We start from the raw sequence: 27,871 nt of genomic DNA on the forward strand, positions 1-27,871 counted from the left end.
AATGGTGTGCAGAAAAACTTAATGAGAAGGAAATCCTCTCCCCTGCTCAGGAACTGTTTTTAGATCCCCTGTGTTCCAATATTGCACTATAATTTCAGAATGTAGATTATTCTTCTGTTCCAAAATTTCTGAAAAAATATCTCTGTTCTGATTTGGCCACTAGTCTACTTTATTCTATGTCTATAAATCAAAATATTATAACATTAACAGAAACAGCTTGTTATTTCTTCTCTGGGAACTGTGATCTCTCAATTCTTAATATTTTTTACTTTTTACAGGTAAAATCATCATTTTAGTGCTTCAATTCTTAAAACTTTACATTAATTAAAATCTATCCTCCAAAGATCAGTGCTCAAACCTGAGTAGCAAGAGACAAAAGTCTCCAGAGAAAGAAAAAGCAAATACCATAGGAACTGACAGGTTTCAAACAAACAACAAAAAAGCTTGCATTTTCTGTTTTAACCTTTCATTACTTGAACTCTCTGAATCTATTAATTGACAGTAAGCGGACTCAAGCAGGAAATGACATTCATAGAAACAAAAACAAGTGTCAAAAGCAATTTTATTTTCAAAACCCTTAAACTTCATTGTCCCTTCAAATCATACTTAATCCTGATTTAGCAATATGTGGGTGTATGTTTGATATTCAGTGAAAATCAGTTTTTAGAAATTTGTGGGACCAGAATCTTTTTATTTAGAAGTATGCTCTTTCTGTTATGTTTAAATGGATGGAAAATTATACAGCTTGCTCTGACCACAGAAAAATTGTTAGCATATACTCAAAAAGTTTATTGAAGAAACAGTTTAGTATCTTCTTGCTTCAAGTAACAGGGCATGTAATTTAAAACTGAAATATTGAGAAACTGTTTTTATCCTCCCTGAGATATCAAGAAGTTGGAGAATTCCAATGGTGTCATCTTTCTTCTCTGCCTTCCTCAGGATGACTTATGTTTCTTTTCATAATTACAAGACAGCAAAAGTGGTTCCCAGCATCATATGCAGACCCAACTAGGCCAGTGAAAAGGACAAATGACTCTTCTTGCCTTGAGTCTCCTGTGCTAAGGGAAAACTTCTCCCAAAACTCATGAGCAAACTGTCTCAAGGAACTCACTGGGCAGAGCTGGGTACTATGACCTTGCCCTAGCTGTAACGGAGGCTGGGAGAAAAGTTCTGGTACTTTCCATGTTCCTACAAGGGAGATTGGCTTTCTGCCAATGAGGAATAAGAGGTCGAAGTGGAAAATGGTTTTAATGTGTCAGATAATGTAAGGTTGAATAATATAATGCCTGTTAAATGGATAAACATCATTAAGCATAGTACTCAGTACTAAATACAGATAGTAATTTATTTTAGTGTGACTGCTCGTTTTGATTTCATTGAACTCTAGAACCATTTCATGCATTTTAGTAGACTATGAACATTTTAGAAGACTCTGAATAAAAACAGAAACTGAGAATTTATTTCTGTTTTTGAATAACATCCTGTAGAATTTATTAAGCTATTGTCTCCAAACCTAAAACCCATTCTTCTGTAGTCCACTTTATGATACTGAGATTGAAATTTCAAGCCACATTTTTCCTTCTCTAGTTGGCTCTGTATTTGGATTTGCCATGAAAGGGCGTGAGGGAAAGAGAGTGGCAGGCTAGAAGAAGAAGAAGGGATTGTTCCTTCCTATTTGCTTTCTGAGTCTGTTTTTCTGCTTGTTATTCTTATGTCTCTCGGGAGGCACTCTTTCACCCTGCAGTGGCGGGTGGTTCCAGGAACAACAGTTGATTCCAGTTTGCAGCTTTTGCAACTCATACAGAACCAGTCTCAGTGCCTCTCATCAGCAACACCAGCACTAGCTGGCTGGAGCATCATCCTCAGAGACCTGAGGTCCAGCTTCATGGGAAATTCCTCTGAGGTCCAAGCCACCTACACCAGTCAAACAGGGAGCCCTCTTCACAAGTCCATAGAGAACCTCCTTCAATCCTCTAAGTTTTAATAATTTTAACCTCTTCATTTTGTTCCCCCAGTCCTAGGGGTAGCTGTTTCCTGAAGTTGTCACACATGCTCCATACACAATACCTTAGTTTAGTGTTTCTCTTTTGCCTTTTCAGTTTTTGAGTATCTAGTCATCAATTCATTATCAATTGATTTTCTATATAAAAAGCTAAATCTGTTACTGTTTTAGAGAGTGACTTACAGGTTAAATTTTTTTAATCAAAAGAAGCTTTTGCAATTTCATCTTTTCTTGCCTCCCTATAATAATGTCCATTTTCTATTTTTATTTTTTTGATGCTCAGATACCATATTGACTTTTAAATGACTAGATGCTCCTGGTTGTAACTCTTCACCACCATCACAGTCTTTAACACAATCCTAACCAAAAAGCTATGTTATTCAACAGCAAATAGATTTCACAGTTACCCATTTCCTTGTAGTTCTTAAAGAAATGCAGTACTGACAGCCTGGCCTACATAGTGAAATCCTGTCTCCACTAAAAATACAAAAATTAGCCAGGCATGGTGTCATGTGCCTGTAATCCCAGCCACTCGGGAGGCTGAGGCAGGAGAATTGCTTGAACCCAAGAGGCAGAGGTTGCAGTCAGCCAAGATCACACCACTGCACTCCAGCCTGGGCAACAGAGCAAGACTCTGTCTCAAGAAAAGAGAGGAGAGAAGAGGAGAGGAGAGGAGAGGAGAGGAGAAGAGAGGAGAGGAGAGGAGAGGACAGCAGTGCTATGTTCCATATGCACAAATTTCTCTAGGCTCCAAAGTCATACTTTGAAAGTAAGACATACAAAAGAGAACTGTAGCTAGAAAAAGGGAAGAAAGCCTGCATCCATGGGGGATAATGAGAGGGATGACGATGTTTTGGAAATAGAGAAACACTCAGGTGTCAGTGGTGACAAAGAACTGAAGGTGGCGGCAACAGTATTAGATATCAGAGGAGAGGGAATATTCCCTAATTATCCCTACAAGTCCATGGAAAAGGGGTTTGGCATTGTGCTGCTACAGGATGACCCTTCTGGAATGTCCAGACTGACCTAGACCATTTAACCTGGGACCACTGGAATTCATTACAAGAGAGAATACTCAAGAGGACTTAAGGATCTGCTCTCGAAGACTGAATGAATGAATTCAAATCCAAAGATGGAAACGTCTTTCAAACACACTTTAAAAGCTTTCACAAGAACTATTTAAAGCCAGAAAAACAGAAGGAGCAAGGTTAAAGTCAGAGAAATATTGTAAAATATGTGGAGCAAGAATTAGGATGGAATGGGGAGGGAAGGAAGGATTGCAAGATATGTTACATAAGGAGTATAATTATACCTGCAACATATTCCCCAAGAACTTTTCAATCTTTAAGTTTTCTGCTTCTATGTTTTCAACAACTAGCCTAGATACAAGTTATCTAGAGGAAATGTGAGATGTACCACTGATTACTCTTAGTTCCCAACTGTCCCAATTTTTATAGCTATGTATAGCTGTGTAATTGACAATAAACTATTTCATAAATGCCAGCCATTTCTGACAAGTTTTAAATTGCTTTGCTTTCTACCTGTGGAAGTCTTACGGAAATTAATTTTTTTTCTTTAAGTTAACCCTTAATTGCAATGATCAGAGAAAATCTGATTTTTATAAAGCTTCTTCCAAGGAACATTTGACTTGAATGTGTTAGCTTAGCTCTCACTAAACTGGAACTTAGTGACAAAAACAAAAACAAAAAGTCCTCAATAATTTCTTTTTAAATGTAGGATTAGCTATAGATTAATTAATTTATCTTTGCAGACTTGAGTCAGAGTTCCAGGAACTCTTATCCTGTGTTATGTGGGGCAGCCATATCTGGAACATCCCTGCTTGAACTCTTTTATTTCTTAATTGGTATAACTCAAACAGGTGGAAAATTCTGATGCTGAGAACATCCATTTTTCACTAATTGAATAAGAGAGCTTCCCAGTCAGCTACATGAGGTATTACTATACTGAGGCACACCCACTGCAATAAGCCTCCTAAAGAATCAAGAGCTGATCGGAATGGATGGAGGCAAAGAAAGAACATACCGAAGAAGGTGAGTTTTGAATGACAGGAAAGAATGAAATGGTAGTAAGGAAACAAAAAGAATTTCATTCACAGAAGTAAGTTATAAAGCTTTGTCTCTTATGAAATGAGTAGAAAAATAACAGTAAAGATGTTTAATACATGGCTCATTATCCAGAAAGACAAAATACAGAATGATGGTTCGTTCTTCATGTTTTCATCAATTTCCATTTACTTATTCAGTAAGTGTTTACTGAGCTCCTACTTTGTCATGTACTGTTTCGGACTCTGGGAATATAAAAGTGAAAAGCACAAAGTTCCTACTTTTATGGAGAGATAATAAACACAAAACAGACAAAATACTGTTCAATTTTAAATAATTATAAGTGCAAAAAGACACACCACGTGGTAATAGAAATGAAGATGGCTTGGAGACGTAGCGGTGATTATTATTTTAGGTACAGTGGTCAGGGAAGGTCCCCCTGGAGAAGCCACACTTCAGCAGAGACCTGAAAGAAGTAGAGAAGTGAGCCACAGGAAGATATGAAGAAAGAGGGTTCCAGGCAGGGAAATGACAACCACTCTGAGATGGGAATTAACTGAGACCTTTCTGAGGGTTGGAAAACAAGGCCAGTGTAGCTCAAGTGTAGTGTAGGAAGTGATGCTGGGGTGGTGAGAAGGAACTTGAATATGCAGGACATCCTAGGATATGTTAAGGCATTTTGAGTTTTGTTTTTGTTTTTGTTTTTTTTACTTTCAATGGGACGCCACTGCTGGTGTAAGTATGGAAATGATATAATCGATTTATGATTTAAATAATAACCGGCCGATGTGAGGGAAATGGAGTGGAAGCAGGTTGCATAGCAGTCTGAGTGAGAGATTATGCAGACTGAAAGTAGGGCTATGGCTTAGTGAAGATGAAGAAAAATGGTCAAATTTGGGTTATAACTTGGAGATAGACTGACTGGACCTGTTGATTATTATTTGGGATTATTTGGACGTAAGGTGAATTCTAGGTTTTAGCAAACAATTGCTGAATGATAGTGCCATTTACCAAGATGAAGAAGATGGAGGGAACCTTGTAAGAGTTTTGGCTGGTATCAGTGAATGAGAAAATCAGGAATATACACCTACTGAAAACAGCTTGAATTACAAAGACGGAAATGTGGGAATGTGAGGAGTGACTAAATTTGGTCATAGAAAAGTTAATTCCTACATGATAAACAACTAGGGCTTCCGCCAAAATGAAATCATATTCTAAGTGAAATCATGGTTTTGTGATAAACAACAGACTGTCATTCAAAACTGCATCTAGGATGCAATGATAATCCAGGAATGGAGAGAAACATGAAGAAACAGTAAAAGGAAAAAAACAAAAACCAAAAACAAAAACAAAACACCAGAACAGACAGTAGAAAAAGGTATGCCTTTTGGTGTGGCAGCCTAGTTCAAAAGAAACAATTGTCTTTCTCTTAGAACAACCCCCCTTATCCCCAGTCCTGGCCAGCCACATTTCACACCCTGCACAATTCACACCCCATCCACAGCTGACTGGACTAGGGAAGTAAGCCTGAGTCAAGCTGAGCCACATGTGGCTTCTGTTCTAAAATCTGAAATTAAGATCAAATGATATTTGTGTTCATTTTGAGTCAGATTTAGGTTTTTACTTTAATATGCTAAAACAGGATGGGTAAGTTGACCATACGTCACTTTGTGGATCTAAGAAGTAGAGAATATTGGTTGGAAGAGAGCAGAGGGAAGCAGGTGATGAGAAAAAAGCAGCAGTGGGGGAAGGAAAGAGTTCTGACCAGAGTCCAGGCTGCTAGCTGTCTTCATACACCTCTGTGGCCTTACAGTACACCCTTCCTGATAGTATGTATTCTGTTACTCACATATAGGGAAGCAAACAAAGATCACTCAGAACAATTATTCTGAAGATTACTTCATTTTGATATAATGTTTTGTCAGTAAAATAGCATAAAAAGAGGAGGGCGGCAGACTGAGTGGCACATGTCCCTCTCCCCCAATTGACGGATCTACTCTCTTACAGAGACAGTGATATCAGAGAATAATGTGCTACTGTCCCAGAAAGGAAAAAAGAAATCTGCCTGTTAAACAACAGTATGTGATAGAACTAGAAACATTAAAAAGTACATGAATTCAGTTGGGAAAATTGCAAACACATACACACACAGCATGCTGACTCGAGGATATATTACCTGTTATAACCATACAAACCTACTAAAATTTCAGGACAATTCCTTTTTAAACTTTCTATTGGTGTAATATAAGAATAGAAAAGTACATGTAAGTGTACCAAATTTTTACAAACTGAATTTTTCTGTACAATCAGCACCTAGATCAATGGGTATAATATTACACAACTATTTTGTTTTTTGTACTTAGCTGGGGTGTAAGTGTATCTGTATACATCTACAACATCTAATAAATCTTTAAACGAATGTACTGAGTATGAAGTTGATTATCTTCTTTTCCCTCTTTTATGAACATTTCTATGATTTCCACAAGTTATCTCGTTTAACCTTTTCCACAATCCTGTTAGGTTAATTGCTATGCCTATTTTACAAGACTAAATTGAGGCTCAAAGATATTTATTGACATGTCCAAGTTCACACATCTAAAAACCAAACCTAGCTCTGTCTCACTGCCAAAGTATTATTAACTGCTATACTAGCTGCCTGACTGATTCTGGTCAAGTTACAGTGGGCTAAGGCCAGCAAGTTTACTTGATTAATTTATTATGTATAATAACAAGAAATGAGGTTTTAAAATGGGTATTTAAGAAAAGTATAAAACTGCCATTATTAAATGGAGAAGTAACAAAATAAAAATAGTGATTGCAAGAGATGATTCTAGACTTATATATTTAAGAATAGGAATTGTGGCTAGGTGCGGTAGCTCACATCTGTAATTCCAGCACTTTGGGAGGCGGAGGTGGGCAGATTTCCTGAGATCAGGAGTTCGAGGCCAGCCTGGCTAATGTGGTAAAAACCTATCTCTACTAAAAATACAAAAATTAGCCAGGCGTGGTAGCACACACCTATAGTCCCAGCTACTTGGGAGTCTGAGGCAGGAGAATCACTTCAACCCAGGAGGCGGAAGTTGCAGTGAGCCAAGATCAAGCCATTGCACTCCCAGCCTGAGTGACAGAGTGAGACTCTATCTCAAAAAAAAAAAAAAAAAAAAAAGAATAGGAATTAATGGCAATTAAAAGTGCTTCTTCTTTCTTTTTTAAAGCATGCCAGCAACAGTCATAGAATGATGGAGAACAGGATTAAGTTTATGCACATTTGAAGAAAGAATCAACTGAAGTTGGAAAGGTCTATGTAAGATAAGAAAATGGAAAAGTTGAAACCCCATTACCTAGTGTGCAAACCTAGGAAACCAGAATTGGTAAATATGTTATGTGTGATGAAAATCTGAAATGGGGTGGCTATTTGGGTACTGTGAGAAGATGAATTTGATATTCAATATTTACATAATCAGGAGCTGTGTTGGCATCCTCTCCAGGTTTTTTATTCACTCTCATTTCAAACTTTTCATCCCTCACCACAGCAAAAAGATCAAAACACTTTTATGGGAATAAATAATTTGGAAGGACTGGGCTATAAAGCCAAGTAAAATTGGTGTTGATAGCTCAATAACAGATTTGGTTCAATTGGCTATTTCTAGAAGCCTTATGCAAAGGTTATTTTTCCTTTTCATCATTGGTACTTAAGCTAGTTAGGTATCAGATTTCTCCTCCCTCCCTCCTTCCCTCCTCTCTCCCTCCCTTCCTCTTTCCTTCCTTCCTTCCTGTTTTTGATGTGAGTAAAACTCATAGGACCTGTGCTTCTGTCATTGTGGCTGATTTCTCAAGGTATTGGATAATGATTTTGGTTAAACAACTCCGAATAATAGAGTATATCTTAATTCTGGATATATTTTATAGATTTGTCTATTTAAGTGATGCTGATAAATACCCCTCCTTGGGCCCTGTCTTGAATGTTCAAAGAATCATCTGTTCTGGTTTCATATTCAATAAATGAACCACCAAAGTGTTCCAGCACATATTAGACACCATTAAATACATGGGAAGCTTTTAGCCAGTTGAGTCTGATTTATACAGGCAAATATTACCTACTTAATGCAATTCAAAAGAGCTTCTCAACAGTATATATTTTTGTAAATGTGTATGCATTTATTTTCACCATTAACTTACAAAACTTGTGTTCCAATTTAAAATATTAATTTATGTTTCTTCCTTGAAAAAACTGCTACATTCTTTCTTTTTAATTAACTCATTTCTTTTCTTGAAAGAAAAGTCAATAATCTCTATGCTCCAAGGTCTATATCACATTCAACCTTCTTCCACGTCTCTACCAAATTAAAAAACAAAAGCAATGAAGAAACAAACTCAAGAAATGGGAAAAAAAAGAGTTAAAGAACGACTAAAGGCACCAAAGTCTCGTTTGATCTCATAATTAATTTAACACACTTACAGCATTATGTAGAGGACTCCATTTTTCAGACTTTGAGTCATCAATAGAATATATCAATTTATTCCATACATTTTCTTTTCGTCTGATCTTTTTTCTTTTCTTTCCTTTTTTTTTTTTTTTTTTTTTGAGACAGGGTCTCTCTGTCGCCCAAGCTTGAGTACAGTGGCGTGACCTTGGCTCACTGCAACCCTCCACCTCCCGAGTTCAAGCAATTCTTGTGCTTCAGCCTCCAAAGTAGTTGGAATTACAGGTGTGCACCACCACACCCAGCTAATTTTATTATTTTTATTAGAGATGGCGTTTCACTATATTGGCAAGGCTGGTCTGGAACTCCCGACCTTAAGTGATCTGCCTGCCTCAGCCTCCCAAAGTGCTGAGATTACAGGCTTGAGCCACCATGCCCACCTTATTCCACACATTTTCTAATAAATACTTCACACCTTTATGCTGTAAAATGTATGGCTTATCACAGACACGCATTTCTTAAATGATGATTCTGTAAAAGGAAGAGATGACTAAGAGTTGCACCATTGCTGTTACTTCATACTTACAGCGACTGCCTCCAGGATTTGTTTAACAGCATCTGCAGCATCTCGCTCACTGTAATATCCCTTTTCCACAATCCTGGAACAAAAAGAAAGGAAATGCTTCTCAGGCACATTCATTCAGAAGAGTGGATATTAAAAGAAGTTAAGTACATTAATGTTAAAGATGGTGCACGTAAACAATTGAAACAAGCTACCATACTACCATGGGAAAGATTTCCACAAACTGACACTCTAAAAGTCTTTGAGTTTACTTAGGAAAATGAAATACTCTTATTTTTCCTTGGCTTGAACTATCCGTTGCATTTGAGGAAAAAACACTTTGTCTGTTTTAAACTTTGTTTTGCGAATCATTTTAAACATACGCCAGTAGATATTATACAATGAAACACCCCCATGTAATTGTCACATAGCTTTAACTATAAATTCACGAAGTTTTATTTGCTTAATTACTTCCACTCCTTCCTTCTTATTTTGAAGCACACATTGGACATTATATAATTTCATTTCTAAATAGTTAAGGAGGTTATCTCTAAAAGATAAGGGACCCTCTAAAAATCATAGTCATAATTCCAATATCACATACCTATAATTTTTTAATATTATCAAATATGCAATGTTTCAAATTTCTAATTGTCTGAAACATGTTAAATTACTTGTTTGAATAAGTATCCAAATAAGGTCCATGAAATTTGATTGGTTGGTATATCTCTTAGTCTCTTTTAACCTGTAGTTTCTCCCTCTCTCTCTCTTCCCCAGCAACCCTCTTTCTCTCCGTCCATTCTTCCCTTTTTTTTTTTTTTTTTTTTTTTTTAAGTCGGAGTCTCGCTCTGTCTCCCAGGCTGGAGTGCAGTGGCCGGATCTCAGCTCACTGCAAGCTCCGCCTCCTGGGTTCACGCCATTCTCCCGCCTCAGCCTCCAGAGTAGCTGGGACTACAGGCGCCCGCCACTACCCCCGGCTGGTTTTTTGTATTTTTTAGTAGAGACGGGGGTTTCACCATGTTAGCCAGGATGGTCTCGATCTCCTGACCTCGTGATCCGCCCCTCTCGGCCTCCCAAAGTGTTCGGATTACAGGTTTGAACCACCGCGCCCGGCCCCATTCTTCCCTTTAATCCCTTCTCCATCTCTGTTTCATTTTTGCTGTGTTTCTTTTTTGAAAGCTGGTCACTTGTTCTTTAGTCTCCCTGCCTGGTAATGTGATTCTCTAAAAAAAACATGGGGCTTTGTTGTACAGGTTATTTCATCACCCAGGTATTAAGCCTAGCACCCGTAAGTTAGTTTTCCTGATCTTCTTTCTCCTTCCTCCCACCCTCCACCCTCCTATAGGCCCCAATGTGTGTTGTTCCTCTCTGTATCCATGTATTCTCATCATTTAGCTTCCACTTGTAAGTGAGAATATGTGGTATTTGGTTTTCTGTTCCAGCATTAGTTTGCTAAGGAAAATGGCCTCCAGCTCCATCCATGTCCCTTCAAAGGACATGATCTCATTTCTTTTTATGGCTGCATAGTATTGCATGGTGTATATGTACATTTTCTTTATTTAATCTGAACCTAATCAAGACCCCAGCATTATCTATTAATTAAAAAAAAGGGGGGGGGGCAGAGAAATAGCTCCGAAGACATCAAGGGGATAGAATCACATTTGATTCTAGAGGATTACATTTCATTCTATAGCCTTGATATCTTTGGAGCTATTTCTCTGCCCTCTCTACTTTTTATTAATGGATAGCATTAGGGTCTTGATTAGACTCAGGTTGAATTTTTAGCAAATACACTTTATAGGGAGTATTGTGTATTTTCACAAGAAGTTGCATGTTCAATTATGCTCCATTTCATGTTGATAACAGTAATTGATTATCAATGCCTAGATCCATCAAGTCATTAGCAGTTTCAAGTTGGTAAAATCTATCATTGCTTCTTTGTTAGCTAAAAATTTTCTAGTAATACAATTCTTATAGGAAAGAGGGGATAAATCATTAGTTTTTTAACTTACCAGTTTTCAAAATAATGAGTTCATTCACCAACATTTTCAGTGACCAGTTAGTGTTTTTGTTCATTTTCTGGTATCATTTTGAAAGTATGGATTTAACCATATTTTATATGTTTCAATCTGCTCTAGCTCTTCCCGGGTGAGTAGAAGGCTATGCAGGTTGGCTTCTGAAGTCTTTCGTGGTTCTTTTTCTATCCAGTATAATACAATACCTGAGGTTTATTTTGTACATTTGCTGCCTCAAACCTAGACTGAGTCATTGTCTCCTAGAAGTACACTTTTAGTGGCAGATAGTATTTTTCTAATTTTACATTTTATTCTTCAATTAAAAAATAAATATATATGTACATATGTTGATATTCCCCATTTCCTAGACAAACTATCATATTAATATGTACAAAATGTTTTATATATGTTTTTACCATGTTGTCCATTTTATGTGCTTTTCCTCTTTAATTTTACTTTTTTGCATTTAGGAGTGTTTGTATTTTTGTTTTAATGTTTTTAACATTAGTTTCTTCTTTTTTGGTTTGTTCTGTACTCTCAGCAATACTGACATTAACTAGCTGATATGGTTTGGATTTTTGGGATTTGTGTTCCCACCCAAATCTCATGTCAAACTGGAGGAGGGGCCCGGTGGGAGGTGATTGGATCATGGGGGAGGATTTCTCCCTTGCCATTATCATGATTGTGAGTGACTTGTCATGAGATCTTATGGTTTAAGTGTGTGTCACTTCCCCCTTTGTGCTGTCTCTCTCCTGCTCTGCCATGGGAAGATGTGCCTTGCTTCCCCTTCACCTTCTGCCATGATAGTTAAGTTTCTTGAGACCTCTGCAGCCATGTGGAACTGGGGGTTAATTAAACCTCTTTTCTTTATAAATCACCCAGTCTCAGGTAGTTCTTTATAGTGTGTGAGAACAGACTAATACACTAGCAATCCAGCTAGTATGAACTTACAATGCAGATACAATATATAACTGTCAAAAATTGAGAAGAAATAAGAACAGCTTGAAAAATATAAACTTCTTGATTGCTGTATAATTAGCAACAAGTAAAAGAATATTATTTCAAAGTAATAGGAGGAAAGGGAGCCTCATTATCTTAAGTAGGCGACAATTTTCTTCTGATACATGATGTGATTTTCAAAAAATCTGATGACAATCTGATTTTCTCCAAATAATTGACTTGCTCTTTTTGCATGAATGTGGGCAAAGAATTCTTCTTGTAATTTAAAGTATTTTAAGACGTGTTTTATGAGAAACATGTTAGTTGTTCTGGGTTGCGTTATTTTGATTTGTGGCATAATCCTTCAATTTAGAGTGCTTTCATTATTCTTTTTAAATTGCAGGAATATTTTCTTGAAGTAGAATGTTTTATATTTGTTTTCTTCCATTGCCTTGGTTTTCTTCTTTGGGGTGTGCAATTATACATATGTAAGAATTTTTCTACCTTTGATTTATATTGTTTTTCTACAGTTTTCTTAGTTTTAGCTTATTTTGTAACACTATCTTATTTTCATGTTTTTTTGTGGGTGTTGCTTCCTGACATGCTTTCACTGCCTAAAGGAACTTTATTCTCCTCCTTATTGTCTGTCCTCTGTTGACCTCCAGCTCCATCCATGTCCCATAATCATTCTCTATTGGAACTAACTGAGATACTTTTCTCTTGCTGTCCATTTTTAAGCCAAGTTGGTTTACTTAACCTTTCGACAGAGTGATACTTCAGGATATCTTTTTTAGTTTCATAGCTCTTAACTTTCTGGTTATGTTCATGAAGCATTCAAAAATATGCCCTCATTCTTTCTGAGATCTCTTCCCTCCCCTGGAACTTCATTCCTTTGCCTTTACCGTCTCTACACGGATTAATTTGGATACCCTTCCCAGCAGTTTTTCCTAAGTGTAGAACATTTTCCCCAAGGGACTTTAGATTTTTGTTTCAGGAGTTCACAAGACCTTGACAATGAATTAGCTTTTTAGACCTTACTGCAGGTGCACCCCTTGTACTTTTCAGAAATTTGGGTGGTAAAAATCTCTCCCAATTTCGGCTTCTTTTTTTTTTTTTTATTGACCTATGCTTCTTTCAAATAACTTGAAGATTTGAGAGACTTGAGTGTTTGCCTACTTTGGGGTCTCTCATGTGTCTTCTTGCTTCCCTTGCTTCTTCGTGTACAAGTGATAATTCCACGTGGCTCTTCCTGTTGTCATTAGCTGGTCCTCACTCACTTGTATGTTAGGCTTCATGTGGATACCCTGTCACCTGGTTTTGCTGTAGATAATGTCATTGAGTTTTTGATTTTTTAGAACTAGTTGCTGTCTAGTCTTATGAGGAGCTTTTGGAAGACTGAAAAACTACTTTGTTGCTATGTCTAACTTTCCAGAATTTCAGGAGAAAACACATTTCTAATAGCACTGTAGATTACCACCTTGCATAAGATGACTTCAGCTGGCACAAAGTTTGAATATGGTCATTTCAAAACATAAAGGATAGTTTCAACAATGTTTGTAATTTTAAATAGAAACTTTTCTTAGACAGTACCTCAAATAGCATTTTTTCAGAAAGTACTTTTCTTTGATTTCTGTTTTCTTTAGATGTTGTGACAAGAAGTTTTAAGTTCTCAAAGTAGCTGGTATTAAAAGTTGAATTTAAAATCTATAAAATGTTTCCAAAATAGGAGATGGGGTGGTGGTGAGAAGAAGCAGAACAAAACAGGTATGTCAAAAGTAAAAAATGTATTAAAAGAAAAGACCTCAATGATTATAGTTATTAAAATTCAGAAAAAAAATATTGATGCAAAAATTTCAATTATCTTGTTTTCCTTATTTAGTTAATTAGAACATTGGCAAGCAAGGCAAATTCATCATCTTTTTATTTTTGGGATACTTTACCAGCACTGGGGTCAAATGAAAAGAGAAAATAGATTACAACTTTCAGGGAATGACTACTCATTGGTTCTTCAGTATCATTTTCTTATGATATTTACTTACAAAACTATGAAATTTTCCAATTCATGATTAGGTTAAATGGTTTAATTATAAAAATGTAATTGAAATGCTTCCTGGGGCTATACTTTCTGAACATTTTGAAATTAAGTATGAGGGAAGGGGAAAAGAAGTACTATTGTGACAGAGTAAGTTCAGGACGTTGGCTACCATGACATCATTCTCTGCATTTTACTCAAAACATGGGTTTTGTGGTATCTCTATCATCCAGCACAAATGTAGTTAGTGTCTCCTCCGTGCCCTGTACCTACAGCCTCAGGAGCTTGGCTTTCTCCAGTTTTGTTAAAAGAGGGGAGTTGTTACAAAGATGATGGAGAAGAATAGCTGCTAAATTTCTTTGCAACCTTATATTATCTCCAGAAGGGAATAAAATCAATTATCTCCTGGCCTACAACAGTGTGGATTTTCCCCATAGTCACTCACCCAGGCTAGAGCTTTACCACAGCTGCTTTGCAATACTTTTCCAGAGCGCACTACTCGTGCAAATGGCACCCCTTGTGGTTGAACAGAGCTAAATTCCACAACCATGAGCTGTCTCCCTTAGGTGTCTATTAAAGACACAGTTCTTAGAGGCATCAGCACTCTTCGGAAAGGCAGTATTTCACCCACTAGAATCTCCTCTCTATATTTTGGTTTATTATGTAGTCTCAAGCTTCAGCCTAAGTATCTTCTGTATTTTCATTTGGCTATAACTCAGGGTTAAGTGCCTACTGTGAACTAAATGTTTATGTCTCCCCCAAATTCATACGGTGAAACCTAATCACCAATGTGATGGTATTAGGAGGTGGGGCCTTTGGGAGGTGATTCTATCATGAAGGAGGAACCTTCATGAATGGGATTAATGCCTTTATAAAAGAGACCCTAGAAAGCTTCTTTGCCCCTTCCACCATATGTGGACACAGCTGGAAAGTGCCATCTATGAATCAAAAAGCAGCCCCTCACCAGACATCGAATCTGCTGACACTTTCATCTTGGACTTTCCAGCATCCAGAACTGTGAGAAATAAATTTCCGTTGTTTATAAGCCACTCACTCTAAGAAATTTTGTTATATCAGCCCGAAAGGACTAAGATAGTGCCTATGTTTCAGAATATGTTCTTGAGTGAATGTCCAGGGCCTGGCTTGATGGAAGAGTAAATTTTCTTGGGAGCTGTCTTCAGGTGGAGGGAGAGAGGAGTAGGAGGTATATGAAGAACAGTTAATGGAAACTTTACTAATTTTCCCCAATATATGTTAAGTTAGTGAAATAATTCATTTAATTAATCAGAGGATGCATTTCAACAGACGTATCTGTTAATTTATTTATTCAATAAATATTAGGGAGTGCCTGTTATGTGCTGACCACTCAGTAGTGAACTGGACATGGCCTCTGCACTCATGGGATTTCTCTTGGTATAAGCAGACAGACAACATTCAACACCGTGTGCTAAATGATGTGATAGAGGTATTAAAGAATGGCCTGAGAGCTCTGAGAAAATGCAGGTAATCTATGCTGGAGGCCATGTAGGGTAAGGAAAGGATTCCAGAAATAGCTATATCTCTGCTCACACATGAAAGGTGTACAGAAATTTTTTCAGATGCAGGGAGAATGGCAGTTGGGGGTGAGGATAGGTATGGAAGAAGAAGGTGGTGATATTCATCCACATTCCTAACTTCTAATGTGAGCCAGGTACTTGCTGGATACAAACAGAATAAGATTTGGGCCTTGCCCCAGGTGACAGATGGTGGAGTCAAGAAAGTTACAAACAAAAAACATTATCATAGATGTAATGTATGTTATGTAGGGTTTGTACCACTAAGGGATTTATTAATTCTGTAGTGAGAAACGGCATCCGTAGAGTAGATATGAGGGGCAAGGGCACAAAACGCAAGTGCCTCCCCACCTCATTTCAATGTGAACTCTGCACACTGTATCTTGGCCAACCATCACCCTTCAGCTGCTTCTATTCCAGGCAGCTTCTGCTAAAAGGAGTTTTGTTCCCAGATGATTCTTTAACCAGATTGTCACAGGGTTAGGTTACTGAAACTCAGACATCCCATTTTAAATATTTTATAAGTTGAGCTGCCATTCAGGCTATCCATGGCTGACTAAAAAGTTCAATAGCAATGAATTCGAGTCATAAATGCAGGTTTACAACTTAGAACCATGATTACAAGTGATGATGCAGTGACCAAGCAAAGGAAAATGAAATCTTGCAATTCATTTCTCTCAATTTCAGTTGTATGACATCAGTAGATGTGTTTGTCCAAAGCCTTCTGCAGGGCACTGTGGTAAAATTATTAGCCTTCTCACTAGACTGTTGCTTGGATCACCCATACAGCCTAGCCGCAAGACTTGCCCATAGTCAGTAAATATTTATGGAATCAATACCAATTGCAAAGTGAATGGATGTCAGAAAAATTTCAGATTGTGGACATTTGGACAATACTTTTGCCTATGTTCATTATCATGGGGAACAAAAGCACTGGACTCAGATGTGATTCCCTTCACAAGTACATTGGCCACGGCTCCAGAGGAAGAACAGCTGTGTGGATGCTTCCCAGAGGACAATGCAATAAGTGAAGAGATTACTGCTGGCTTTAGGAGAAACTCAGAGTTACATAGCTTTAGATACTGCTGGAATAACATGAATCTTTTTAGAAACTTATTTTAAACAAAATCAAAGTAATTTAAATTCCTTAAAATAGAGTATTTCTTTCATGAAGTAACACATAATAATTCCTTTATACAACTTAGCTGGCATCTCAAAAAATTTGCCAATGAAATTGAACCATGGATAGACAGTCAAGGGTTTATAGCTTTATATGAAACACACTCATGACTCTGAGTTTTAGAAGCAACGAAATATTTAATCATTGTAGGGGTTTTAAAGCTGTAAAAATAGAGGGATAATTTTGGCTGGTATTTTTGTTTTTTCATATTTAAACATAATTATTGCTGTATTTCTCTTCAGATTTAGTAAACTAATCTCTGTTTCGTGATTTGAAAAATAATAAGCAGTTAAGATGCTACCAGCACTTTAAGATAATTGTCACAGGCCCAGGGCCCTGTGGTTTGCCTCTGTGCCATACAGTTTCCCAGCCTTCCATTGTGGGTTAGGCCAGAGGGCTCAGAGCTCAAAACAAAATGTCTTCTAGGATTCTAATCACCACACTGACCCAAAAGGCTGCCCTGAGACCCCAGTTCCTAAAGGTCCCTCAGCCACCAGGGGGCGTAGCAGACATCTGGAGATCTGGGAAGGAAGCGCGAAGGTGGTGCATTTCCCCAGGCTCCTCTACTGAAAGCCTCTGGCTTCAACAGCTTCTCTTATTCCATGACTGTGCCTTTTATATCCACAGCTCACTGTGCTGGTGCCCGCGCTCTTCTCCCCAGTTGGTGTGTTTTTCTTCCCATCATTTAAAAATTATAGGATGAAAAAATACAGGCAATGCCTATTTCTCTCTATGGAGCTGCTGTAATATATGACTCTGGTGCATTTGCTTCTGTCACACTAATTGCCACAAATTGAATTGAGCGCATCTCCATCCAGGCAGTTAACACGCGCACAGCAGCTGAAGAGCTCTAATCTGATCATATCCTGAGGCCCCAGACTTCCTGGCACATAGATTAGGAGCCCTGCTGCTCTGCCCACCACTCGCAGCTTTTTCTCAAATGGCTGCATAATAACTGTAGATGACTAGGTTTATGTGAGAAAGATATTGGTCTGATGAGAATGTGTACTAAAGGATCAAATGACAGAGAGTAAAAGCCCCAAATAATATAAAGTTTCAGGAACCAAGACTTAAGGGCTGCTAGTACACCATTACGCTGTTACATACAAAATAATATTAAAATGAAAACTGCTGTATTCCACGTAAATCTACCACTTCTTTGTAAGTTTCAATCACAGCTTCTCATTTTATTGATGACACTGTTGTCTGTTTTGGTGCTTTCTGTAAGAACTTTCCTGCCAAAGAATGTTAAGTTCATATACTTTTCAAAAATGTAGTTTCAAAGGTAGTACTAGCACCTGTTACATTTGAATACTAAGAAGAAAGTCAGGGATTTGTGGATCAATGTGGGTGCTGGCCAGGTTGCTGACAAGAGAAAGAGGAGATCAAATCAAATTGCAAATCTGAGAATGGGCCTAAGAGATTCCCCGTCTACTTTCCTCATACTATAGATAAAAGACCTGACTCAAAGATACATATATTGCAGCCGGGTGCGGTGGCTCACGCCTGTAATTCCAGCATTTTGGGAGGCCAAGGCAGGCAGATCACAAGATCACGAGATCAAGACCATCCTGGCTAACACGGTGAAACCCCATCTCTACTAAAAATATATAAAAAATTAGTCACGCATGGTGGTGGGTACCTGTAGTCCCAGCTACTCGGGAGGCTGAGGCAGGGGAACGGAGTGAACCCGGAAGGTGGAGGTTGCAATGAGCCGAGATCACGCCACTGCACTCCAGCCTGGGCGACAGAGCGAGACTCCGTCTCAAAAAAAAAAAAAAAAAAAGAGAAAAAGAAAAGATATATATATATTGCTTAGGAGCACACTGTTTATTTAATCATTCACTCAATAAATATCTAGCCCCTGCTTGCTTTCTACCTAGCCCAGCTTTTAAAATCGAGACTGAGATGCTCATATTTTACCCAACAGTGTACGATTGTGCTTTTGAACATCATTTTGCCCCAATAGGCCCTTCCTTCTGGCCTCCGCCTGCTAATTTCCAATTTCTCAAATAAGAGTCAGCTCAAAAGATTTTACTCCTTCCTGAAGCGATTTCTGACTTACACGACCCCCTTGTTTTGTGCTCTACACACTGTGTTTATGCCCTAATTATAGCACTTATCATCCCCACATGAATACTTAGAGCTGAAAAAGGGGCCAATCTCTAACAAACACAAAACATGTGATGATCTCTCTTTTATGTCCTGATTCTTATTTTTATTTCTTTTTATTTCCTAGCCCTCATTTAAAAAATTGTGATGTTGTGGTCATTATAATCCCTAATATGCTTTACTTGGAAGGTGATGCTTAAAAAATATTAGAGTCCATGTCACATTTTTACTTTCCCTCTTTAGACTATGAGCTCCTTGAGGATGGAGACAATATACAGTGGTTAATAGATTGGTGGGAAGAGAACAAAGTGGGTGGTACACCCAGCATGGTAAGGTGGGGCCAGATTGTGAGTGGGCTTTTTTGTCAAGTTTAAAAGTATTGACTTTAAGTGAAAGTAGCTTCCTGGGCTGACCTGATCAGATCTATGCTTAAACACAGATGGATGAAAAGGAGTGAAAGTAATACTCTCTAGGAATCTACTGCAATGGGAAATAATGCAAAGGCGCAACAGGGCAGAAACACTGGGAAAGGGAAAAGGGAACAGATTTCAAAGCTGCTTAGAAGAAGAATTATAGGGAAGAGAGAAGGAGAATCTAAAGCAAAAGGGAGAAATTCATGTAGATTAGTTTAGTTGGTGAATCAGGTCACAGGGAAGGGGAGTGAGATTGAGAGAGGGATGCTGAGTTCATTTGATTTAGAGGTGCTAATGGGACTTAGTGAGAAGCCTAGTAGACTGCTGAAAATACAGTTTTTATCTTTGCTGAGACTGTAGCCACCAGTGTGGCTCAAGCTACAGGTGAGTGTCAAATTCATCTACCAAGAATGTAGGAGAAGTTTAAAGGGAACTTAAGAGGTGGGGAAGGCAAGAGGAACTCAGGAAAGAGATCAAGAGGGAGATGGCTGAAAAGCTGGATGAAAGCCAAGAGAAAAAGAGGTTCTGTCCAAAACTCCAGGAATGATATGGAGGGGTAAGCCAGTAATATATAATGCTGCATACCAGAGTCTCCAAACATGCATAGCCTTCAGCATTGGCAGACCTTCAGTGCTCCTCAAAAGCCCTTATTCTTGCCCTCGTCTGTTCTCCCAATCTCTCTAAAGATCTTCACAGTTCCTTCTTCAAGTGCCCTATTCCATTCTTTACCAGTTAGTATTAGGAGATCAATTTCCCTTCTTTAACAATACTGGAAAAATAGAAGCTATTAAGACTGAACTACCTAAATGTCTTATACCCCACCACACTTCTATTTCCAGCCCTAGGAAACCACTGCTTTGCTTCTGTCTATATATTTTCCCCTTCTTGAAGTTCCTTATAAAGTCAGAGTCATAGTATATATAGTCTTTCATGTCTGGCTTTATTCTCTTAGCATAAACTTTTTAAAGTTCATTCATGTTAAGGTGTGTATCAAAGGAACATTCCTTTTCATAGTTGAATGGTTGTTCATTCCCCAGTTGATGATATTAAATTATCTCCCCTTGCCTGGGCATGGTGGCTCATGCCTGTAATCCCAGCACTTTGGGAGGTTGAGGCAGGCGGATCACGAGGTCAAGAGATCCAGCCCATCCTGGTGAACATGGTGAAACCCTGTCTCTACTAAAAATACACACACACAAAAATTAGCTGGGCGTGGTGGGGGGTGCCTGTACTCCCAGCTACTTGAGAGGCTGAGGCAGAAGAATCACTTGACCTCGGGAGGGGGAGGATGCAGTAAGCCAAGATCACACCACTGCACTCCAGCCTGGCGACAGAGTGAGACTCTGTCTCAAAAAAAAAAAAAAAAAAAAAAAAAAATTATCTCCCCTCTTGTAATACATCTAATTCCAGGTGTAGGCATCTATCTGGCCCCACTGTACTGCCTCCATGGAACTCAAAGGGCAAGGTGAACTGACAGACTTGCTAATGCCCATAATGTTTGCTGTGCCATGAGTAATAAGGCCCTTTGTCTCTGATCCATGAATCATGTGCTTTCCAGCATCCATAAAAGAATAATAGGCTAATTTATTAGTTTGGAAGTAAGGTACAATTACATCTCAGTCTCAACAGTGTCTTCCAACTTATTCCAAAAGTCTTTCTTTTTCAAAATTGCTTTGATTAATCTAGCTCATTTGACCCTTTGTCTCTTTCTTTCTGCTTCAGAGGAAGAAGAGTTTTTTTCTGAAAAACAAATCCCTTTATCTAATTCTAGATCTCATTCCCTTCATGCCTTTTCTAGAATGCTGTTCCAAATTTAGGTACTTCTCACACAAATCTCTCCTGCTTCTCTTTCTTGTGAGCTCCTTCCCATCAGCAAATCAATGTGTTCCTAGACCTATAGCTTAAAACAATAAATTTCCATTTATCCTGTGTGTTCTACTACCTCACCTCTATCTTTCATTTTATGGCCAAGCTTCTAGGAAAAGTAAACTGTAAGTCTAGTCCAAATCAAAGTATAAGTTTTCTTTACATATAGCCAGATAAAGTCACATAAAGAGATGTATTTAACATATCCATGACTGAAAAACAACTATATACAAATTAAAGTTCAGGTTAACTCAGCACTCAAGTAGGACAAACGTTAGATTACTAAGCTGAAGATTTTTTTTAAGCCTAAGAGTTCCGGCATTTGCAACAGCATGACATGGTAGAAAAATTATATACTTTGGAATGTTACATACTTGAGTCCAATCTTATTTAATTATTGTTATTAGATCATATATAAGCTGGATGACCTAACAGAAGTTAACAGACCTCTCTGATCCTCAGTTATTTTGTCTGTAAAATGTATATACCAAAGTCTACTTTATATATGTGTTGCTATAATGATTAAATAGTATCGTGTTAGTAAATTGCCCTGCACACTCTGCCAGCAACCCAATAGGATCTCAAAAATATTCCTCATTATATTCACTAATTATCCTTTCTGAACAATCACATTTTATAGAATCACTCATTAGATAATTACATTGATGACTCATTTCTGACACAATGGTCTTCACAAATGCAGACGTTTCCTAAGTTTGTTAAATCCTAATACCAACCATGATACAACCCTAGAAAGACTGGGACAAGAAACAGCCTCAGTTCTATTTCTCAAACTGTTATCTAATAGCAATGCCCTGAATATTAAATTTGTTTCCACCAAGAATGAGAGATCCAGAAATGCTGAAGTACAGATTACTATTAGGACTCATCTAGTAGGACTGGAGGTGAGGTCTGAATTTATGACTTATTAATAACTTTTTAAGTTTATGCTCTGGAAAAAAGTATGGATAATAATGCCTCAAAAAAGGTGAAGAGAGAGTTATTGAGTGGGTTACATAGACACATAGGTTTGCATAGGACCAATCAATACATCATGGATTTTCCATGTATAAATAGATATTTATTTTCTTGGAAATGATGTGCAAGAGACAAACTGGACTTAATAAGAAAGAAAGTGAGGCCATACAAGAAGGAAAGGGTTGGATCAGAAGACAGTCTGGTTGCCTGGACAGGGAAGATCATTAACCTTTACTAATTCTGTTTTCATATTTGCATAGTGAGGATATTGCTTTTCATCCTGCTTGCCCAAATAAGCTGACTTTTTAAATGAGGAAAATACATTAGTGTCTGTAAACAACATTTAAAACCATATGTGAATTTTTACTGTCAGCAATGGTGGGTCAGACAAGGCTCCAGGCAAGAAAATTAATAACAAACTAAATAAAATAACTTTTAAAAATATATATTTGAACAAATCAGAGAGTTATCAAGTGTGATGGTTAATATTGAGTGTCAACTTGGTTGGACTGAATGATGGAAAGTATTATTCCTGGGTGTGTCTGTGAAGGTGTTGCCAAAGGAGATTAACAGTGAACTGGGAGACGCAGACCCATTCTCAATCAGCTGCTAGCATGGCTAGGATAAAAGCAGGCAGAAGAACATGGAAAGACTAGACTGGCTAAGTCTTCTGGTCTCCATCTTTCTCCTGTGCTAGATGCTTCCTGCCCTTGAACATCAGACTCCAAGTTCTTCAGCTTTTGGACTCTTGGACTTACACTAGTGATTTGCCAGGGGCTCGTGGGTCTTTGGACACACACTGAAGGCTGCACTATTGGCTTCCCTACTTTTGAGGTCTGAGGACTCAGACTGGCTTCCTGGCTCCTCAGCTTGCAGATGGCCTATTGTGGAACTTCACCTTGTGATTGTGGGAGTCAATTCTCCTAATAAACTCCCCTACATATATACATGTATCTTATCAGTTCTGTCCCTATACAGATTCCTGACTAATACACTAAGGAAGAGAAGGATTTAGGAACCAAGAACCAGAAGAGAAGAAAAACCCAGCAAAGCAAAGCTGCCATCTGATGCCTCTGCTTTCCTTCTAAAGGCATTCACCTATTCCAACACAGCAGCTGACAGGCTGAGAAGCTGAATAAACTTTCTGGCCATTACGCAGAGCTAAGGGTACAGAAGTTGGCATTCAGGGTCTGCCAAGTAAGAAGAGCCCTGGTATAATGCCCTGGCTTAAAGTTGAAACCTTCAAAGAGCAAAGCCTTGTGAATAAGACTTGACAAGAAATACACCAGCCATTAGGAAGCCCAGCTTTGAATTAGCCTAATATCCAATTATAGTAAAATGATCTGTTTCTTAACCTTAAATGCCTGCCACAACAAAATAAAATCTGCTTTTTTGGAAGGTAACAGCATTCCAGGCCTCAAATTCTAAAACCTTTTATACATAATGTTTGACATTGGAACAAGCCTAATCAGGCAAGCAAAAAACTACAAGAAATGGATCATGTCCTTTGCAGGGATGGGGAAGGAACTGGAGGCCATTATCCTTAGGAAACTAATACAAGAACAGAAAACCAAATACCGCATGTTCTCTCTTACAAGTGGGAGCTAAATGATGAGAACACATGGACACACAGAAGGGAAACACACACTGGGGCCTTTTGAAGGGTGGAAATTGGGAGGATGGAGGGGATCAGGAAACAATAACTAATGGATTAGTGGATACTAGGTTTAATACTTGGGTGATGAAACAATCTGTACAACAAATCCCCATGACACACATTTACCTATGTAACAAACCTGTAAATGTACCCCTGAACTTAAAAGTTAAATAAAAATAAAATTCTTTAGGAAAAATTGATGAAACAAAAGAGAAAAAGAAAACAGAAAACAACCCATGACAATTTTAAAAAATTCAAAACTATACTTAGATACTGGAGTTATCTGACAAAAATCAAGAAAAAATACTTTGGATTTAATTAGAAGACTGTAAGGATATTGCTAAATTTGTTGTCTTAAAATACAATCATTTTTGAGGAAAAAAACTTTGAAATTTGCTCTTAAAGCAAAACTCAATGAAATTTCAATAATTTCATTGTCCATTTCAATAATTCAATGAAAATGATGTTGAGATTTTAAGAGTTGAGACCAAACTGAGAACGATTAAACAGAAACTTCATGGGAGCTTTCTTCTTCTCATGATGTCATAATTGTGCAAATTTATTTATGTTTTAGATTTTTCTTGGGCACAACAAATCATGAATTTTATTCCAAAATTTCTAATAAATTGTCCTATGTAATTTACTATTTAAATTCTACATAAAATAGCAGATTCTACTTGGATTTTGACTATGTTTAATTTTTATAAGTATTATAGAATAGATTTTTTGCTAATTAAATACAACCTTTTGGAGTATAATTGACTCATATGATTATCTCTTCAGCAATTACTCCCCTAGTTCATTCATTACATACTATTAGAGTCATCATTAGACCAGGAATGAATTCTTATCATCACAATTAAATAAATTTGTTTTGACCTAAGTACAAAATACAGTCCATATTACTTTTTAACTATCAAGAAAGAAATCAATACATTGGATAATAATGCAGAATGTTTTTTCAGCTTGATAAAATTTAAAGATAACTGCAGAATTAAGTAACTTAATGGAGAGACCCAAGTTCGTATCAGCTAGGTCAATGTTATGGACCACACCACGCAAAGGAAAAGAGTCTATCTTTTAAAACCACTAAGAGTTGAGTGCTTTACTGGCTGGCTGCCATTCTTCAGATGTTTTCTGTTAAATATGAATATTTCATCCATTTATCTCTCCAAATGAAATTCATCAATAGCATTTAGTTGTTTCATTTTTAGCTATAGCTGAATTAAATTTCATCCCAAATTCTTTCATGGAAGAAAGGTTGGGAAGAAGAGAAGGAGAAACCCTTGATTCCCAATTAACTCAAACCAATAGAAGTAGGTAAGTAAATAGCAAATACTATTAGTAGATTATTGCTTCAGTGTGGCATTCCTGCCCTGCAATTATTTATAATTTAAAAACATGAGAGTTCTCTCATAGACCATAATTAGCAGAGAAATAAGGAAGGTCTCCTTAGAGAGAGCTCATAGCTCCAAAGCCAGCAGGATCTGACTATAAACTGACTCTATTAATGTACCTAAAGAAGGAATACATCCATGAAAAAGAGTCAGCTAAAGAGGTGTTGAAAAAGGAGCCATTATAGATATATTGTGGCAAAATCCAAATTAGCTAGTCCAGGAGAGTCTTGCTTGAGGACATGGAAATATGTGAACAAGAATATCTTCATAGTGGATCAGAGCCATCTAAGCTTTATTAGCAACATAAAGCCACTTCAAATTTGTTCTGAGGTTCAGAGAAGTTAAGTAAATTATTCTAGGTTAGTTAGTTATCTTTCAGTTGTAGAGTCAGGATTCACAACTGTGAGTCTTTCAAAAAAACAACTGCCACCAGAACTGTATGACTTTAGGCTACTGATGCTCACTTCCTTCAGCTGACTTATTATTCTTAAAATGTGAAAACAGTCAAAATGTTATCATGTTGAACCTGCTCTAAGGAAGTTTCAACATATATATGAACAAAATTCAGATGTGTATCTGTGACACATACATATATAGTTGCAATGAAGCTAGGCCTTTTGCTCCTTCTCACCTAAAGATCCAAATTTTCACTGTGTAATGTTGAAAAGAGACAGAACCTTTGAAAAACAATATGAATACTTTTGAAAGCTCTTGAAGAGGCAGCAAATTTAACTGGGTGGAGTAGGTGTGGGAAGGAAGGTGTCTTAGTTCATTTGAGCTGCTATTTAAAAATAATATAACCTGTGTGTCTTATACATATCAAACATTTATTTCTCACAGGTGTGGAGGCTGGATAGTCCAAGATCAAACCACCAGGAGATTTTGTGTCTGGTGAGGGCCCGCCTCCTCATAGGGCACCTTCTCGCTGTGTCCTTACATAGTAAAAGGGGGATGGCAGCTCTCTAGGGCCTCTTTTATAAGGGCACTGATCTCATTCTGGAGGGCTCCACCTTTATGACCTAATAACCTCCCAAAGATCCCATCTCCTAATACCATTATCTTAGGGATCAGGCTTTTGGCAAATGAATTTGGGGGGCACACATTCAGACCCTGGCAAAAGTGAATGAGTGTTCCTCTCCCAACACATTCAAAAGTAATCCCCTTTAGATATGTTTCTCCTCAGAGCCCATTCATTGCAGCAGTTGTTCATTCATTCATTCAGCAAATATTTATGGAGCACTTGCTGTGAGCCAGGCACTCAGGCTACATCAGTGGTTCCCTCGGTCTCTTCTGTCTTCCCCCTAAACTACATTCTACCTGTCTCTTGCCCCATTTTTTAAAAAAAACTTCTCCATTCACGCATGGCTTCTTACCATTTCTAAATATGCCTACTTAGTCTCTTTGTCTTCTTTAAATTCCATTCTTTTTTGATTACCTGATGAACACAGCAAAAGGCTCTCAAGAGCCCATCAGGACAGATACAGAATTCTCCTAAGAGGGTGGGTAGGCTGCATCAACTATGGAAACATAAAGTTTGTGTGTCTTGTACAAATAGTTTGCATATATTACGCTCTGCCAGATTTCCAGCACACTACCATCCCCACTCCCATCCCCCTCCATTCTCACTCCTCTGCTTTGAAAGATGAACATATGAACAGGAACCAAAGTTGGCAATAATTGGCTACAACAGAGCATGTTTACTTTGCAACGTGGAACTCTTTACACAGACTTCTAAAGAAAGTAAGCTTAAAAATAATCATTTGAAGATTATTGAGTTTTATAAGCTTTTGTATCATAACCAGAGGACACTTAGAGTACATGTTTAATTTTCTATAATTTTCATCAAATATTTTCTTAAGATAGTCTCATAAATCTTACTATTTAGTTTAAATTTGATTTTAGACATTCTATCTTTCTATTGAGGAGATAACTCTTTGCAAAGGTAAGTAGATATTATAGTGTTCCCCTTTTTACTCACTAAATATCTCAAGTTTTCATGTACCTGCATCTTACCACTACCCACCTTCCTTCAACGTTCTTCTTAAGACTTTTTTTAGTAGAATTTATCAACAAGTATAATCTGTCATTATAAAAAGTTTCAGGAGAAATGTCCTTTAGATTACTTTTTGGTGGCCAAAAGCAAACCTTTCTGTGGTTATATTTCCAGAACCAACTCACCTATCAAACAGTTCTCCTCCTGTGACGAGTTCTAGGACCAGACTGATTTCTGTAGGGGTTTCAAATATCTCTTTAAGTTTTATCTATGGAAAGATATAAAAAAAGAATATCACAAATTTCTTATTCCATCTTTCTTGGAAATAGCTAACACTATGGCTAAAACAACATTCTGCAGTAGTAATACGTTGGATCACTGTTAATAAAGTTTCCTCATTCTTGTATCAGCTAGCTATTTCTCACTCTCTTTCTGCGTTATTGATTTCATCAGTTACCTCATTTTTTTCAAAGTTCCTATAAAATGCTTACATTTTTCCTTTTGGCAGTTGAAAAATATCTGCCTTGGAAACACTTTCTAACTTTTCTGAAACATCCCAATTTCTGAATTGTTCAAAAATCAAAAACAAAAACAACACAACTTCCTAAACCATTTGAGGCATCATGGTGGCTGGAAGTACAAAATGCCTATTTCTTCTGGGAATTAGGAACTTAAAACTAGGGGT

General features: G+C 37.5%; 1 protein-coding gene across 1 annotated transcript in view; it reads right to left on the reverse strand.

Annotated features, from left to right (window-relative positions):
* LOC105471123 (calcium/calmodulin dependent protein kinase IV) overlaps positions 1-27,871 on the reverse strand; it is a 254,313-nt gene that overhangs the window by 79,201 nt on the left and 147,241 nt on the right. The window contains exons 4-5 of the mRNA XM_011723486.2: positions 27,372-27,454; positions 9,076-9,148 (exon numbers count right to left, since the gene is read on the reverse strand). Of these exons, the coding sequence (XP_011721788.1) occupies positions 9,076-9,148; positions 27,372-27,454 (156 nt within the window). The remainder of the gene's footprint in view (positions 1-9,075; positions 9,149-27,371; positions 27,455-27,871) is intronic.

This window comes from Macaca nemestrina, chromosome 6 (genome assembly GCF_043159975.1).
Source record: "Macaca nemestrina isolate mMacNem1 chromosome 6, mMacNem.hap1, whole genome shotgun sequence".
Lineage (NCBI taxonomy): Eukaryota > Metazoa > Chordata > Mammalia > Primates > Cercopithecidae > Macaca > Macaca nemestrina.